General features: G+C 47.0%; 1 protein-coding gene across 2 annotated transcripts in view; it reads left to right on the top strand.

The window, feature by feature from the left end:
• The first annotated feature begins 2,085 nt into the window (after positions 1–2,085).
• Positions 2,086–17,260, top strand: part of WNT5B (Wnt family member 5B) — a 98,416-nt gene continuing 83,241 nt past the window's right edge. For both annotated transcript variants that reach the window (XM_054035267.1, XM_054035251.1), the window contains exon 1: positions 2,086–2,481. Coding sequence is in view for 1 of the 2 variants with exons in the window: in XM_054035251.1 (XP_053891226.1) it covers positions 2,476–2,481 (6 nt within the window). In the remaining variant the exon portion in view is untranslated. The remainder of the gene's footprint in view (positions 2,482–17,260) is intronic.

Consider the following 17,260-nt stretch of genomic DNA (forward strand, 5'->3'; position numbering starts at 1 on the left):
GCCCAATAGCCCCTAACAACCAGTTGCTCCTGGACCTCCCCAGACCAGGGTAGACAGGCAGCGCAGTAGTTAGGTAGCACACCAAATGGTCCAGTACAAGTTGATACGTCAGCTCTGCGAAGCACCCCTTCTCAGAAAGAGAATCCTTTGGAGCCAGTCCCAGGGTGTATTAGTGAACAAAATGTTCTGTGCCTTGTTCTCTGGAGACTGGATGCTCAACAGTTAAAGTTCTGCAAACACACAGGGAACAACATCCCATCTCATAAAACACATTTAGCTCCAGGTGAGAAAAACTGGCACCCACCACTCACTGCAGACAGTGCAATTTGGAGGTGGCGTTTCCCTCTAATTAGTTGGTATTTGCCATAACAGCTATTATGTTTCTGGTTATAAAGTCCTGAGGACAATGGTTCTTTATTTCCTACCAAAAATAGTGAGTTACTATTTATTCCCAGACACACCTCTGCTCTCCCTAATTCACATTGAAAGAAGGTATAACTGAGTGCAGTGATGGGAAACGTTGGATTATTTGGTCATAAATTAAGACAGCCAAAACCTTCAATTATTTTTTACTATATATCCTGCATTCAGATGTTTACCTATTTCTCTAAAAGTGCCCAGATAAATATTTCCTCTCAGAACATGAACAGAAGCTCAAAGCTGTTTGAAACCAGACACTAATAGGTGGATGTGTGCCTCAAATTACACTCACTAAGCCAGACTCTGAGTTCAGTAAAAATGGTGTAAATAGAGAGTGATTCCAATTGGCCAGATTTATGCCTGGGGTAACTCCGTTGCAGAGTTATTCTGGATTTGAACTGGTATAACTGACATCAGAATCTAGACCACTTCTTGCACCTTTGCACGTGTATGCTAGCCCTGCTGCATTTGGAATCCTGATACTAGAGCTCTGATGCGAGGATCCCAATATGCCAGACTGCAAATCCTGGTATTATTGCACTAGTGTGTAAGTGTAACTGAACTCAGAGGCCGGGAATGTAAATCTTGCTACTAGTGTGCTGGTATGTAACCTTGAGGGCCAGATGTTGATCTCAGGTACACCAGTGTAAATCTGTAGTGACTCTGCTAAATTTGAAGCACCTCCAAATTTATACTGGTATAAATGAAAACAGACTCTGATCCTGAATATGGAAACTAATATGTAGAACCTATTGCACTCTGAATGTGAAGTCTGATATTCGTATCTTTGAGTGTGAATCCTAATGCACTCTGAATGTGTACCCTGATTAAGGCCGCCCTCCTTCCCTGGAGCAACAATGGTGGTCCTGGGCTGCACACTGCCGCCCTCCTTCCCCTCCTCCAAGCACCAGTGGTGGTCCCAGGCCACGCACCGCCGCCCCCATCCATCTTGGAGCACCAGCGGTGGTCTCAGGCCACACGCTGATACCCCCTGCCCCAGGACAGCCATGCCCCCCACCCCCAGAGCTCCCTCCCCAGACTACCCAAGATTTAGTCAGGGGTATATTGTACATAATCTGAAGTTTCACTGGCCTATGAAGCTGCATTCCCTAACCAGACTACTTTACATCTTGGAACATAAGAACAGCCATACTGGGTCAGACCAAAGGTCCATCTAGCCAGTATCCTGTCTTCCAACAGTGGCCAATGTCAGGTGCCCCAGAGGGAATGAGGGAAGGTGTCTGTTTCACTAGAGGGTGGAGGGAGAAGGATGTCATGCCCTGGGCTCTGGAGAGGGGATGCATACATGCTTGGCTTCTTACAGGAAGTTTAAACCCCAAGGGGGAGGTGTCTCCGGAAGGGAGTAGGGGGTTCTGGGTGTGTCCCCCGGGGAGCAAGGGGGTCCGGGATTGGGGACTGAATGTGACCAGAAGATCTCGGTCTGTAGAGGCTGTGAGGGCTGGGGAATCCCAGGCTGGGGATGTAGTGAATCCTGGGCTGTAGGCTAGCGAAGGGATCCCCTGGGGCGAGGCAGGGGGTCCCCGGGGATCTCAGGCTCTGTGTAGCTGCGCACCGTGCGAGGCGGGGCGGGCCCGGGGGCCGGCGCAGGGCGTGGGGGAGGCGGGGCGGAGGCTGCCGGAGCCCCCGGGATCTGCTTGCTGAGCTCCGGCCCCTGCACTCGGCACCGCAGCTGCCACAAACTGCGGCTGAAAGTTAAGTCCGGTCCCAGCCGCTGCGGGGAGAAGAGCCCGGGGCAGCCCCAGCGCGAGAGAGCGGGTACCGGGGAGCAGCCCCGGTCCAGCGGCGCAGCTGAGCGAGGAGCCGGGCGGCCCGGGCACTGGGGGCGCTAAAGTCTGCTGGGACAGGGGGGCTCGGATGAGCCTCGGATTTAAAGGCTAAAGGACAGCGAGAGCCGGTGGGCCCCGGGGGCAGGTGCGTCTCCTCCTTGTCTCCTGACATTGCAGTGGCCTCCCCCGCGCCCCCAGCCGGGCTCCCTCTGCCCGGGAACAGGACTCACCTGCTGCCTGCGGAGCCAGCCTGACAGGGAGCCACCAGATGCAGGTAGGAGGCGGCTGGGCTGAGCAGGGGCGGGCGAGGGTTGGGATGGGGCTTGCCAATGCTCCTGTTATGCTGGCCGGAGGGCGTCACGGACATGGGCAGACCCGGGGGCTCTGGGCTGAGCCATCCCCGCTTTCCTGGTGCCGTAATCCCCCTTCGCCCCGGGGAGGGGCTGGCTGGCTGGCTGGCTGTCAGCCCGCGTCCGGGGGCTCTGGCTGGCCCCTTCCCCTTCTCCGGCCCAGCCTCTTGGTGCCGAGCCCCAGGCACTGGGGCGGGCTGTAAATCCGAGGAGCAGTCCCAGGGCCGGGTGCCGCTGAGGGGGTGGGAGCGGGAACTCCGCCCGGCCGGCTGCCGGGCTGGGGGCACGGGGCAGGAGCGGGATCAGCAGAGGGGCAGGGGCAGGCAGCTGTTTCTGGCCCCAAATCAGGTTGGATGGGGTTTCGGGGAAGCGGTTTCTCTCCCGGAGGCGGCACCGGTGGAGCCTTGCGCCGTTCCCCTCCTGGAACAAAGCTGGAGCTGCTGCTCTTGTGGGGGCAGGAAACCTCCCCCCGGCCCTGCCTGTTCCCTTAGCTTTGTTGTGTCCTCTCCAGCTCGCCGCCTACCCCGGCAGCAGGCAGGTGAGGGGAGGGCTTCCCAGGCCCCCCGCTGCTGGCGGGAGCTGCCCCTCGGGTTTGCTGCTGGGGAGTTTGATTTGTGGTCCGGGGTCTCTCGCTGAGGAGCGCGCTGCTCAGCCCTGGCCCCGCGTCCCCAGCCTAGTTCGCCGTGGCCCAGACGCGCTGGGTGGGCGCGAAACTCTCTCCTCAACTTTCTGTCACGTTGTGCTTTCTGAACTGGAGTCTGAACGTCGTGTTGGGAGCTGCGGGGTAACGGGAGCCGGCCGCAGCCCCGGGGGGGGGGCGCCTGTCTCCCCGACTGGATCTCTCGACTTGCGATTGCTCAGGGCATCTTCGAAAACTGGACACCAGGAGCAGGAAGGTGTCTGGTATTCTGGGAGGCCTGAAGCTCCAGTGCGTGGTGTTGCTGTACATTTAAATCTTGGGGGAAAGGTACCAAACTGATAGTCCTGGAGACAGGTCCTTTCTCCACAGCTGGGCGCTAGCAGTACTGCCTTTCTCCCACCTTGTCTGTCCTGTCCTGGTGAGAGAATTCAGTTTCTGCGATTAATTCAATCATCGGCCTCTCTGCTGGGACAGAAGCAACGTACATAGTGTTTTTTATGCTCAGTACGTTTGTCTACCGGCACCTGGACTAAGGCTGCTGACTGATTTTACTAGGTTATAGCTTTCAGTTACTACAAACCAGAGATGGATTTTAATCGGTGACCCATAGGTGGAAAGGCTGTACATGCTATTACTTATCCTGCTGAGCAATCCCACCCTCCTGTACATGTCTGTTAGGCAGACTAGGTCTGCCTTGTGCCTGTGTCATGGCTTATGGATGCAAGCATATAAACCCATAGGTTGTGTTTTTGGGGGGCTTTTTGTGTTTTTTTGGGGGGGTTGCCTTCCTCTGCAGCATGGGACACAGGTCACTTGCGGGTTTGAACTAGAGTAAATGGTGGATTCTCTATAACTTAATGTCTTTAAATCAGGATCTGAGAACTTCAGTAATTCAACCAGAGGTTATGCGCCTGTTGCAGGAGCTGGTGGGTGAGGTTCTGTTGCCTTCAATGTGCAGGATGTCTGACTAGATGGTCACGATGGTCCTTTCTGACCTTAAAGTCTATGAGTCTACATGGGAACACACACAAACCTGTGAACGAGAGCAAATTGACACCTGTGCACCCCCTCACTGTCCTCATAGAATCATAGGACTGGAAGGGACCTCGAGAGGTCATCTAGTACGGTCCCCTGCACTCATGGCAGGACTAAGTATTATTTAGACCATCCCTGACAGATGTTTGTCTAACTTGTTCTTAAAAATCTCCAATGATGGAGATTTCACAACTTCCCTGGGCAATTTATTCCGGTGCTTAATCACCCCGACAATTAGGAAGTTTTTTCTAATGTTCAGCCTAAAACTCCCTTGCTGCAATTTAAGCCCATTGCTTCTTGTCCTATCCTCAGAGGTTAAAAAGAACAATTTTTCTCCCTCCTCCTTGTAAAAAAACTTTTATATACTTGAAAACTGTTATCATGTCCCCTCTGTCTTCTCTTTTCCAGACTAAACAAACCCATTTTTTTTCAGTCTTCCCTCATAGGTCATGTTTTCTAGACCTTTAATCATTTTTGTTGCTCTTCCCTGGACTTTCTCCAATTTGTCCACATCTTTCCTGAAATGTGGCGCCCAGAACTGGACCCAATACTCCAGTTAAGCAGAAGAATTACTTCTCGTGTCTTCCTTTCAACACTCCTGCTAATACATCCCAGAATGATGTACATGCATGCATATACCCTTTTTGTATATACATTAGAATACGAACATACATATGCCTGTTCTTGCACACACATCAACATGATGACATCATCATGCATCAGCGTTCTCTTTCTCTCCTGCACCAGCTTTACAAGTGCACCAACACACGTTTTCTACAAGCACCATTGTACTGACAGCTTATGTGCCTGCGTGCACCAACATAGTCCCATCTCTTTCATGTATGCCAACACACATGCTCCCCAAAATATGGCCATTAGAACTCTCAATCTCTCATGCATAAATATGTGCAACAGCTTTCATGTGCTTGTGTACCAACACCCATCATCATTCTTATCCTGGCATTGCACAAGTACACCGATTCTCTTGTGTAATGTCACATGCATATTTGCACAAAATCTCTTACTCTAAACTTGATTGAATGTGTACACAACACATTTGTTCCCCCACCTCTGCATAGAATTTGTGGGTGTGCATACACATACTTTCACACATGTACACCTCACTCCTTTCTCACATGCACACTAGCACTGGCATACACACGTGTGTGTAGGGTGACCAGATGTCCCGATTTTATAGGGACAGTCCCGATATTCAGGGCTTTTACTTATATAGGTGCCTATTACCCCCCACCCCCTGTATTGATTTTTCACATTTGCTATCTGGTCACCCTACGTGTGTGCCCACACACTCCTCTTCTCTCCCAGGCGTGCAAGTGTGGATGCTCACACCTGCACCAACGCACACATTCTCATGTGAGCCAATTCTTTCTGTGTCACACACAACAACACTGCATGTACCAGTGTTCATGCTCCCACCTGCTCCAATTCTTTCCCTCTTGCTCACTCAAAGAACTCTTATATATGCCCATCAACATGTTCCTTGCACATGCCAACACACTTAGATTATACTGGTAAGCATATCTCCCCCCATCCAATATATACATGGGCACATATGTTTTCTAACATATGCACTTGTGCACACATATACACATATATTTTTTGTGCCAGGACATACTCTTTCACACACATTGATTTCTCTCTCCCTCCAGTTTCATATGAGCCTTGGTGCATAAATGATCGCAGGCATGCACATATGCAGGGACACACAAGCTCTCTTTCCCTTTGCACGTCTGCATAAGCATCCCCTTACCCTACCCAGTATGCCTGGGTGCATGGACACTGGCAACACCCTGTTCTTCACTTTGCATTTATAGACTTTCTCACCCATGTGCACAAACACTCTTGCTCTTACACTCTCTCCCTCATGCATGCACTTATTTATGCGCAGTGGCCATGCACTGGCCATCTGAAATGGCTGTCATATTGTCATAGCACTTTTTGCTTGCTGGCACATGTCCATCCTCTATCACATACACAGGTTTTATTTTAAAAGGAGAGTGAAACAAAGTGCATGTCCATTAGAAGAAAGAAAATAAAGACACAGGCCTGACTAAGTTTACAAAGTTCTGGAGGGTTTAATAAAGTAGAAGGGGATAGAAGGGAAAGAGAGAGGTTCTTTTTTACTCTACTGTCCTAGTCATCAACTTATATGAAGTAAGGTGGCAATTCTTTATATACAAAGCGTTGTCAATATATGGAATAAATTACCAAGTGTGTCAGAAACTAGTGTATGTTACAGTTTATTTTTCTTCTTTTAAAGAAATTAGACAAGTATACGCAAGGAAAACCATTGTGAGATCCAACTGCCAATTCAGAGTATGAGGCAGAATTGGATAGGCAAGCTGGCCTCTCTCCATCTGTGGATTTCCTGTGCTCCCAGGCTCCATCTCTCACGTGTGTTTTTATGCCCAGGAGTGTCAGCGAGGGATTCCTTCCTGTTGGAAAGTAGTTTCCTCCTTGCTCACTTTGTAGTTGTAATATTAGCAGCCTCTTCTCTTTAAACACACCCTGAATTCACCTTCTTTCTAAGATAAATATCATATGTGGTACTTAAAACTACAGTGTCTTCACATGTTATTAATCCCCACCTCAGAGTACTGAAGTTGAAAGGATTTTACAGTCTAGTTCACTTCATTATTGCCAACGTCAAACATTTGAAAAATCTTAAATCAAGCCCCCCCAAATGTGTGATTGGCTTAAAAATCATGTGCTTCTTTTAAATTGGGGTTCTTTTTATTTCCCGTGTGGGTTTTTGGTTTTTTTAAGTTTTTTTTTTTTCTGAAACTGCAAGGTCTAAAAACTTACCTTTTTACATGAAAGCTGAGATTCTCATGTAATCACTTGTCTACAGGAGCTGAGGCTCTTAGTAAAATGCCAAATATTGTGAGACTTGCAGTACATTCACAAGAGTTGGCAATTCTGTTACTCTTCCCCTTCAATGCTCTTTGCATTTCATTCTGGATCAAAAGGCTGGTAAGTTTCACATTCTGTAGAGTGCTTCTGCACTACTATGATGCTGTTGGATTTGGATTTCCAGAAATGCAGGGGAGCAAATAATCAGAAATAGCCTGTTTATTGAAATCAGTATAAACATATTTCTATTAATTAGGTTTTTTTCCTATTTTTTTAAAGCAAAACTTAAGTATAAGTTGACTGACAGTGTCACTTAAACCATTTCAGAATAACTTGGGAACACACAACAAGCACTTCAGTAATCATTTTAAAATCAGGATTCAAATAGCCAAAACTTTCAAGGCAGCACAATTTGTACTAACTGCGGCTCATACTGTATTTTTATAGAGAAAGGGACATAAACTTGTTGATAAAAGGGATGCAGACTTCGCTGAAAAATTGGAGAAGGTGCAGAGAAGAGACACAAAAATGGTTTGTGGGCTGGAAAAAATACTTTACAGTGAGAGACTTAAGGAGTTCAGTCTGTTTAGCTTATCAAACAGAAGCTTAAGGGATGACTTGACTATGATGTATATGTACCTTCATGGGGGGAAACTGCAGGACTATATTGCTCTTTAATTTACCAGAGAAAGGCATAAGAAGAAACTATGGCTGGAAATTAAAGCCAGACATTCAAATTAGATTTAAGGCACAAATTTTTAACGGTGAGGATGATTAATCATTGGAGCAAACTATCAAGGGGGAAGTGGTGGATTTTCCATTTCTTAAAATCTTCAGGTCAAGACTGGATGCCATTCTAGAAGATGTGCTTTAGCCAAACACAAGTTATTGGTCTCTACAGGAGTAACTGGATGAAATTCTATGGCTTGTATTCTACAGGAAGTTAGACTAGATGATCTGATGGCCCCTTCTGGCATCCCAATCTAGAAAACTTATGTGAACTTTTCTGTGTATAATGAGGTGGAGTGATGGGGCAGCCGGAAGCAGATTGTCATTATTTAGCACAGCAGTTTCACATTTCACAGAGTAGCTATATAAATCTTATATTTATAAAATACCTTCCATCCCAAAGTGCTTTCCAAGCTGAAACTAATACATGCTACAAGCTATATATACATAGGGCTCACTTAATTTACCTTTGGTAGTGCAGCCACCTCTACAGTAAAGCATGGCAGCTTTTTTAACAGTCTAAACAACATTTAAACAACATTGACTATTTAAGGACAGGAATTGAAAAATACCCTATCTGGTTGCAGCTACAGGGGAATTTAGATGAGGAGAATCTAATTATTTAGTTGGAATTTGGTTGGAACAAGAAGAATTTAAACCCTTACAAAAAGTATCACAAGTAGCCTCGCCTCTAGTTTTACATCTCACCTGAAAGATGGCATCCACAGTAATGCAGGGCCTTAACCCCATGTTGTGGTATCGGATCTGAATTAAGCATCAGAAGGGAAAGCGTTGCCTACTGAATTGTCAGCATTACCTCCTGCATCTCCTAGTATGGTTTTCTTTAGAGGTCTTTCATCTGAGTACAGTCCTACTTTGCCATAGGCACCTTGCTCTTAGCATTGCAGCTATTTTCAGACTGCAATTTCACACGGACACACCCCTGAAAAGCCTTTCCATTTAATATGAAAACCACGTGGAGGGGCTGGGAATGCAGAGAATAATGGGGAAGAAGTGCTTAGATTGTTAGTCTGTCCCATAACTTCATATTCAGTGATGCTCTAGGCTGCAGATTCTTACCCTTCAATGGTTTTGCTGTGGGTGCTCCTCTTGGTACCCAGCAAAAGCAGATCGCTAGGTCTGTGTGAATCCCATCTCTTCTACTGTGTATGTTTACCTGTCTAAATATAACTCCTCAGCCAGTCTCATGCATCCCAGACTGACCTGTTCTCTTGTGGCTGAGCTGTGGGTCTGGCTCTTGCTGCAGCATTTCCTGGCTGCTTTGGGCTCATGGTTTGCAGCTCAGTCCCTCTCTCAAACAGATATATGTTAGACACTCATTCTTTCTAGGACTTTGGGAAGCCAATTCTCCCTGTTCCTAGGTTTTATTTTTAAACCTGCCTGTACAATGAGAAACCTAACAGCTCTCAGGAATGGAGGGTCCCTATTCCTCCCCCTCCCCCGATTGCTCACTCCCTCTCTGAGTATATACAATACAGTGGGCTTCAGGAAACCTCCTGTCTGCCAGTTACAATCCACACAGTTTATGCTGCAACTCTGATCATTCCCAGAGATCAGGCATGCTGAGGCAATCCTTAAAGGGACAGTGTCTCTCTTTCAGCCTCCGTCAGAATCTCAAAGATGGGGTTGGCAGATATTTCCCACAGTATGCCTTTTCTATTTCTATTTTGTTTAGAATTTGATTCCTTTGAGTTTGCTGTAGTTTTTAATTTACTTAGGAAAACCTTTATATACACATCAGCCTTTGAAGAGCAGAGGAGAGAGGAGTGAAGTGGAGAAGGGAAGGACATAATTCTCTGCTGGGTTGAATTAATTTGTTTTAAAATCCTATTCCAGAGACTAGCCTTTACAGTCCAACCCTGCAGCCCTTGCATATCTAAAGAAAGACTGAAAGATGAAATCATTAGTGCCTTGCACAACCATGCAAGAGACTCTTGATTGATTTAGTCTACCACATGAAAGAAATGGTTTGATTCCTGGCATGGTAGACTAGAACTCCTTGAACTAACCCAATGGCCTTGTGGTTAGTGCTGTTGTATTTGGAGTAGAGGTAATTAAGGCCAACGTTTCCAAAAAGGACTGTTGATTTTGGGTGGTTCTAATTTTGAGTTGTCTGACTTGAGCCACTTTAAAAGGGCCTGATTTTCAGAGGTGAGGGGTTAGCACTTTCTGAAAATCAGACCCCTGTAAGTCGTATGAAATTGGTTCCCCAAAATTATTAGTCTCTTTTGAAAATTTTAGCTTAAGAGTCTAAAGCAGTGGTTTTCAACTTGTCTGCAGACTATGTCCATGAAAGGTTGTCATTACCATAGAACACTGGTTTTCAACCTGTGGTCCACGGACCTCCATTCAAAATTTTTTAGGGGTCTGCAAATGAAAAAAGATCGAAAACTATTGGTCTAAAGGAGAATTAGAAAAACTGTTTGTCATTGAGTGAGATTAATTCAACCACACACAAGCAAGAATGTTGACGTGATCTCTAATGAGGAGAGACTAGTTCAGACCAAAACTCACAGAACTCTTGACTACATGACTCTCCTGCAAGGATATTCAATTAGAACAAACTGTCCTAGGCAGATCAGTAATCTGTGTCCAGACACTGTTGCATACAACTTTTAAAGGTGACCTGAAAAAGAAATAAAATGTGTTTCTCTCTGATGTAGAAAAAAGGGCTGCTTGCTTTTTTACCTTAAATCTAGACATGTCAAGACTTCCTTGGTTTTGTTGGAGGATTTTTTGGGAGTCTAAGATGTTTATTGCAAGTTGTTATAGCTTAACGGGAAGGGCTTAGAGATTGAATATTTAATAAAGTAATTGTTTTCCCAAGTGTTCTTTAGTTGTTGGGGTTATGTAGGCATTAACAAAAACAAACAGAAACCAGTGTTTTTAAACAGTCTGACTAAAATTCTCTTTCCTTGTCAATTGTTCAACTTTTAGTATTCATTTCTAATGTGTTATGTCATAGTTTCACTAGTTCTTAACCATAGCATCTCCAAGATAGACAAGATCTGACTTTTTAAAGAAAAAAACAAGAGGATTCTCTTATTTGGTCACAAAAGCTTTCAGACCTTCTTCATACATTATACAATAGTGAAAAAGGACACAAACCCAAATTTGTCTCACTTGGAAGTTCACTTTTAAAAGTGGTTTAATTATTTCATGGGTGTTATGTATACTACACATCTAATTTTCTGAAATCTTGTTTTATACTCAACATAGAAAGTGGATACAAGGAACAAATAAAATAAAATTACACAGTATTTTTCTTTTACAAATTTAGCCAATCTGGGGGCTTTCCTAGGACACTATCTAGCTGACCTACCCATTCATTTTAATTTTGCAGAATCTGGGCTTGGTACAATGTCATGGTTTTATTCAGTAACTATGCTGACATTTTCATTTTTGTGTCTTTTTTGGAAAGATTTGGAATGTCCCAGCTAGATACTGTCACTTCAGACTCACACAGCCTTGGGTTCTAAGAACTTAAGTAAAGTTTTATGGTCAGCTATCAAGATTTAGTACATTCTACCATACATGTGTTTGTGGAATTTCATTATTCTATACACTGTACCTTAAGGTGTATTATTTGAGCATAAATACCAGTTCTTGTCAGGGCGTAGGATGTGTATACAATAGACTTCTCCCTGCCATTGTGTAATCTGAGTGAGATCACAGTTCCTACTCCAACCAGGAGGTCTCACAAACCCAGGAGCAGCGCCAGGGTTTTTGGCACCCTAGGCGGGGGTCCTTCCGCGCTCCCGGTCATCGGGGCACTTCGGCAGCGGGTCCCGGAGCGAGTGAAGGACCTGCCGCAGAATTTCCACCGAAGACCCGGAGTGCGGAAGGACCCCCTGCCGCCGAATTGCCGCCAAGGGCGGAAAAATGCCGCCCCCCCCCCCGCCAAATCCTGGCACCCTAGGCAACTGCCTAGGTCACCTAAATGGAAGCGCCGGCCCTGCACAAACCAGCACTACAGGAAAAAAATGGAGTCAGAAGGTTCTTACACCTGTGCCGATGCTGCTTGGTCACCTGTGTCACATTCTTTTTGCCATTTCTATTAACATTCCCCATTTTTACCTTTTAACAATTCGGTTAGATGTTTTAACAGTTTAGAGCAGTATAAAGTAGGGTTACCATACGTCCTCTTTCCCGGACATGTCCGGCTTTTCGGCAGTCAAACCCCCGTCCGGGGGGAATTGCCAAAAAGCCGAACATGTCCGAGAAAATGGCAGCTCTGCTCCTCCCCGACTCTGTTTAAGAGCCGGGCTGCCCGAGCGCTACCGGCTTCGGGCAGCCCCGTGCCTCCAGACCCAAGCAAAATCAATTTTGGCCACCCACCCCCCGTTTTTTTCTTACCCCACCCCCCCGGCCCCGCCTCAGCTCCGCCCCTTCCCCAAATCCCCAGCCCTGCCTCCTCCCCCCAGACTCTCAAGCCTGGGAGGGAGGGGGAGCAGCGGCGCGCGGCTGCTTGGGATCTCCTCCTCCCTCCCAGGCTCTCAAGCCTGGGAGGGAGGGGGAGCAGCGGCGTGCAAATCACCTGTTTTGCGTGCCGTGGCAGCAGCGGAGGTGAGCTAGGGTGGCTGGGGCACATTTTTAGGGGCAGCAGGGGTGGCATTCTGGCGCCGGCCATGGCACCCCTAAAAATGTGCCGCCCCAAGCACCAGCTTGCTTTGCTGGTGCCTAGAGCCGGCCCTGGCTCCAGCCCCCTAATCATTTTTGTTGCCCTCTGTTGGATTCTTTCCAATTTTTCCACATCCTTCTTGTAGTGTGGGGCCCAAAACTGGACACAGTATTCCAGATGAGGCCTCACCAATGTTGAATAGAGGGGAATGATCACGTCCCTCGATCTGCTGGCAATGCCCCTACTTATACAGCCCAAAATGCCGTTAGCCTTCTTGGCAACAAGGGCACACTGTTGATTTATATCCAGCTTCTCGTCCACCATAACCCCTAGGTCCTTTTCTGCAGAACTGCTTCCTAGCCATTCGGTCCCTAGTCTGTAACAGTGAATAGGATTCTTCCATCCTAAGTGCAGGACTCTGCACTTGTCCTGTTGAACCTCATCAGGTTTCTTTTGGCCCAATCCTCTAATTTGTCTAGGTCCCTCTGTATCCTATCCCTACCCTCCAGCGTATCTACCACTCCTCCCAGTTTAGTGTCATCTGCAAACTTGCTGAGAGTGCAGTCCACGCCATCCTCCAGATCACTAATGAAGATATTGAACAAAACCGGCCCCAGGACCGACCCTTGGGGCACTCTGCTTGATACCAGCTGCCAACTAGACATGGAGCCATTGATCACTAACCATTGAACCTGACGATCTAGCCAGCTTTCTATCCACCTTATAGTCCATTCATCCAGCCCATACTTTTTTAACTTGCCGGCAAGAATACTGTGGAAGACCGTATCAAAAGCTTTGCTAAAGTCAAGGAATAACATATCTACTGCTTTCCCCTTATCCACAGACTCAGTTATGTCCTCATAGAAGGCAATTAGGTTAGTCAGGCATGACTTGCCCTTGGTGAATCCATGCTGACTGTTCCTGATCACTTTCCTCTCCTCTAAGTGCTTCAGAATTGATTCCTTGAGGACCTGCTCCATGATTTTTCCAGGGACTGAGGTGAGGCTGACTGGCCTGTAGTTCCCCAGATCCTCCTCCTTCCCTTTTTTAAAGATGGGCACTACATTAGCCTTTTTCCAGTCATCCGGGACCTCCCCTGATCGCCATGAGTTTTCAAAGATAATGGCCAATGGCTTTGCAATCACATCCGCCAACTTCTTTAGCACCCTCAGATGCCGCGCATCCGGCCCCATGGACTTGTGCTCGTCCAGTTTTTCTAAATAGTCCCGAACTACTTCTTTCTCCACAGAGGGCTGGTCACCTCCTCCCCATACTGTGCTGCCCAGTGCAGCAGTCTGGGAGCTGACCTTGTTTGTGAAAACAGAAGCAAAAAAAGCATTGAGTACATTAGCTTTTTCCACATCCTCTGTCACTAGGTTGCCTCCCTCATTCAGTATTCCTTCAGTATCAATTCTGTGTCCTAAGAAAACTGCACTGTCCTGGAAAAAAAAAAGTCACTTGCTTGTCTTTACTCAGCTTCATAGTATTTTTGCACTACTGCTTCCAAATTATGTAAATACATGTCTGTGTTTCTTCATAACTAGAGTAGCATTCAGAAAGCATACTAACTACTTGCACTTTCTGGTCCATAATAAAAGCTCTGGTACATTAACTAGGCCCGAAGGGAACCCGTTAGACTAAAGCCTTGCCTTGACCAGAAAAATGTGGATGAAGTTTAGGTCAGGCCTAGACAACACAAACTATCTAAACCCCACCTAAACTCAACCACTTGTCCTAGTATGGATGCAGGGTAATACCTTCAGATCAGTTTTAGCAGGTTGAGTTAAGGCCTAGACATGAGCTAAAGCTGTTACCCTGAATCTACACTAGAAGTGGCTAACATCTTTAGCTCAAGTCTAGGCCTTAACTCAACCTGCTAAAACTGATCTGAAGGTGTTACCCTGCATCTACACTAGGACATGTGGTTTAGTTTAGGTGAGGTTTACAGAGATTTAGGGTTGCCAACCCTCCTGGTTTTGCCGAGAGTCTCCTGGAATCAGGCTCTATCTCCCGGAGGCCACTGATGCCAAACTGGGAGATTTTAGGCCACTAAAAGTCCAGCGGCGCAGGGGAGCTATGGCAGGCTCTCTCCCTGCCCTGACCCCCTGGCACTCCTGGAAGTGGCCAGCACATCCCCATGGCCCCTGAGAGGAGAGGGAGTCTCTGTGCGCTGCCCGTGCCCCAAGCACCGACTCTGCAGCTCCCATTGGCCGGGAACTGCAGCCAATGGGAGTTGCAGTAGTGGTGCCTGCAGGTGCAGGCAGCGCGGGGAGCCCCCTGTCTCCCCCCAGGGGGCCACAGGGACGTGCTGGCCACTTCCAGGAGCAGCGCGCGGAGGGGGTGATGCATGGAGCCCCCTGGCCCCACTTACCTTGGGCAGCTCCTGATCAGCAGCGCAGCAGGGCTAAGGCAGGCTCTGTCCCTGCAGCTCCCATTGGCCACAGTTCCCTGCCAATGGGAGCTGTGGAGTCAGTGCTCAGGGTGCTGGCAGTGCGTGGAGACCCCTGCCCCCGCAGGGGCCGCAGGGACCTGCTGACTGCTTCCGGCACAGTGCCTGGGCAGGCAGGGAGCCTGCCTTAGCCCCGCTGCGTCGCCAACTGGGAGCTGCCCAAGGTAAGCCCCATCCGGCCAGAGCCCCACTCCTCACCCCCAACCCTGCCCCAGCCCTAAGCCCCCTCCTGCATCCAAACTCCCTCCCAGAGCTTGCACCCCCCATCTCCTGCCCCATCCCTGACCCCCCTCCCGGAGCCTGCATGCCACATCCCCTCCCGCATCCTAACCCCAGCCCTGAACCCCCTTCCAACACCCAAACTCCCTCCCAGAGCATGCATCCCAATCCCCTGCCCCAGCTCGGAGTCCCTTTCCACACTACAAACCTCTTGGCCCCAGCCCAGAGAAAGTGAGTGAGGGTGGGGGAGAGTGAGCAACGGAGGGAAGGGGGATGGAGTGAGCAGGGTGGGGCCTCGAAGAAGGGGCAGGGCTCGGGGAAGAGAGTGGGGCAAGGGTGTTTGGGTTTGTTTGATTAGACAGTTGAGAACCCTACAGAGATTCCATTTTCTGACCAGCTCTACGAAAGTGTATTCCCACTGGTTCTTCTGGCTGACTGTTCCAATGTTTTGTGCGTGATGACTTGTAATTCATTGCAAATTGAATTCTTGGTTGTGTGCACATGGTTGGTTTGGAGAGGCTGAGAGAAGTTAATTTTTCTTACTCTGTGTTGTGCTTTCAAATGAATATCCAGAATTTTTACCTAAAATAAATTTTCCTTCTAAACTGTTTCCTATGTTTCCTGCTGCATACTGCATATACAAATCAGATCTCTGCTGTTCTTCCAATGTAGTTAGACATCTCATGTGGAAACTGGGTGTTTTAAACCTATGATTTGAGACAATCTTTTGCTTGACTGTTGTCCAAACCAGGCTCTCTTGAAAACTACCATACATCTTCTAGCTAAGAAGTCTCTCACTCTCACACACACAAAACAAAACAAAAAACACACCTTTGGTCCCACTACTGCCAGGAACTTTTTCTCCCAGGCCCTGTACCAATTGTTTCTAAAAACTCTTTCAGGTTCTCCCCAGAATTGCTAACACTCTGTTCTGAAGCTGCATCAAAGCACAATCCAAACCAACCTCTGAAACAAGCCCTTTCTTTCTTTGTTTTGCATTGCTTTGTTCTCGCTCCTCTTCTAAAATGCAATTGGTCCCACTTTTTATCACCAACCTATTGTGTTTGGAGTAAAGACAATTGAAAATTCAGAGGCCAGATTCACAAACAGTTGTGTGATATCTATTCATCTACACCAAAAGGAGACATATTCTTGAAGGAGGAAAGACCAGTTCTCACAGAAACTTCCCCTGTGTATTTCTCTGGCAAGATTATTACAAACATTACATCATTGGATCAGACCAGTAAAGCTAGGTAATCAGTAAAGCTAGGTGAATATCTCAAACATTTCCACTAATACTTTCTAGAATTAAAAAAATTGAATTCAGGTTGATTGTTTTTGTACAATTTTGTATGTGATCTCCATTAATGTTTTAGCAAATAAGTTTACTGGCAGGAATGTTCATAGAAAAAATATGTTATAAGCAAATAGACAGTGTTGATGGAATTTGTATTTTGAAGTTATAAATGCAAATATTTGCATCAGAAACCTGATTCCAAGAGTTGCATTGCTCCATTTGAGGAACAGAAACCATACCTGTCAACTGTGTGTTCAATCAAAGCTAATCAAGTAGCTGAATTTCACTTATCATGTACTGGCAACAAAACGTTCACAAACAATCTATATACCAGGAATTATTTGTAGGAATTATCTGCCAAGTAATTTTGGATGATAAAATTTGAGAAAATTATAAATTACTGTTGAAAAATCCGAGAAGAGGAAAAAGAGTCAAACGTCATTAAATTATATATTGCAAATTATTCACTCAGCTCTACTGATCAGTGATCTTAAGGCAGGGCACTGTTACAAAGGCTACATCTTCACTACAGGGGGGGGTCGATTTAAGATACGCAAACTCAGCTACGCAAATAGCGTAGCTGAATTCGACGTATCGCAGCCGACTTACCCCGCTGTAGGGACGGTGGCAAAATCGACCTCTGCGGCTTCCCGTTGACGGCGCTTACTCCCACCTCCGCTGGTGGAGTAAGAGCGTCGATTCGGGGATCGATTGTCGCGTCCCGACAGGACGTGATAAATCGATCCCCAAGAGGTCGATTTCTACCCGCCGATTCAGGCGGGTAGTGTAGACCCAGCCCTAGCAATTTCTAAGCCCTG

This window comes from Malaclemys terrapin, chromosome 1 (genome assembly GCF_027887155.1).
Source record: "Malaclemys terrapin pileata isolate rMalTer1 chromosome 1, rMalTer1.hap1, whole genome shotgun sequence".
In the NCBI taxonomy this organism is placed as follows: domain Eukaryota; kingdom Metazoa; phylum Chordata; order Testudines; family Emydidae; genus Malaclemys; species Malaclemys terrapin.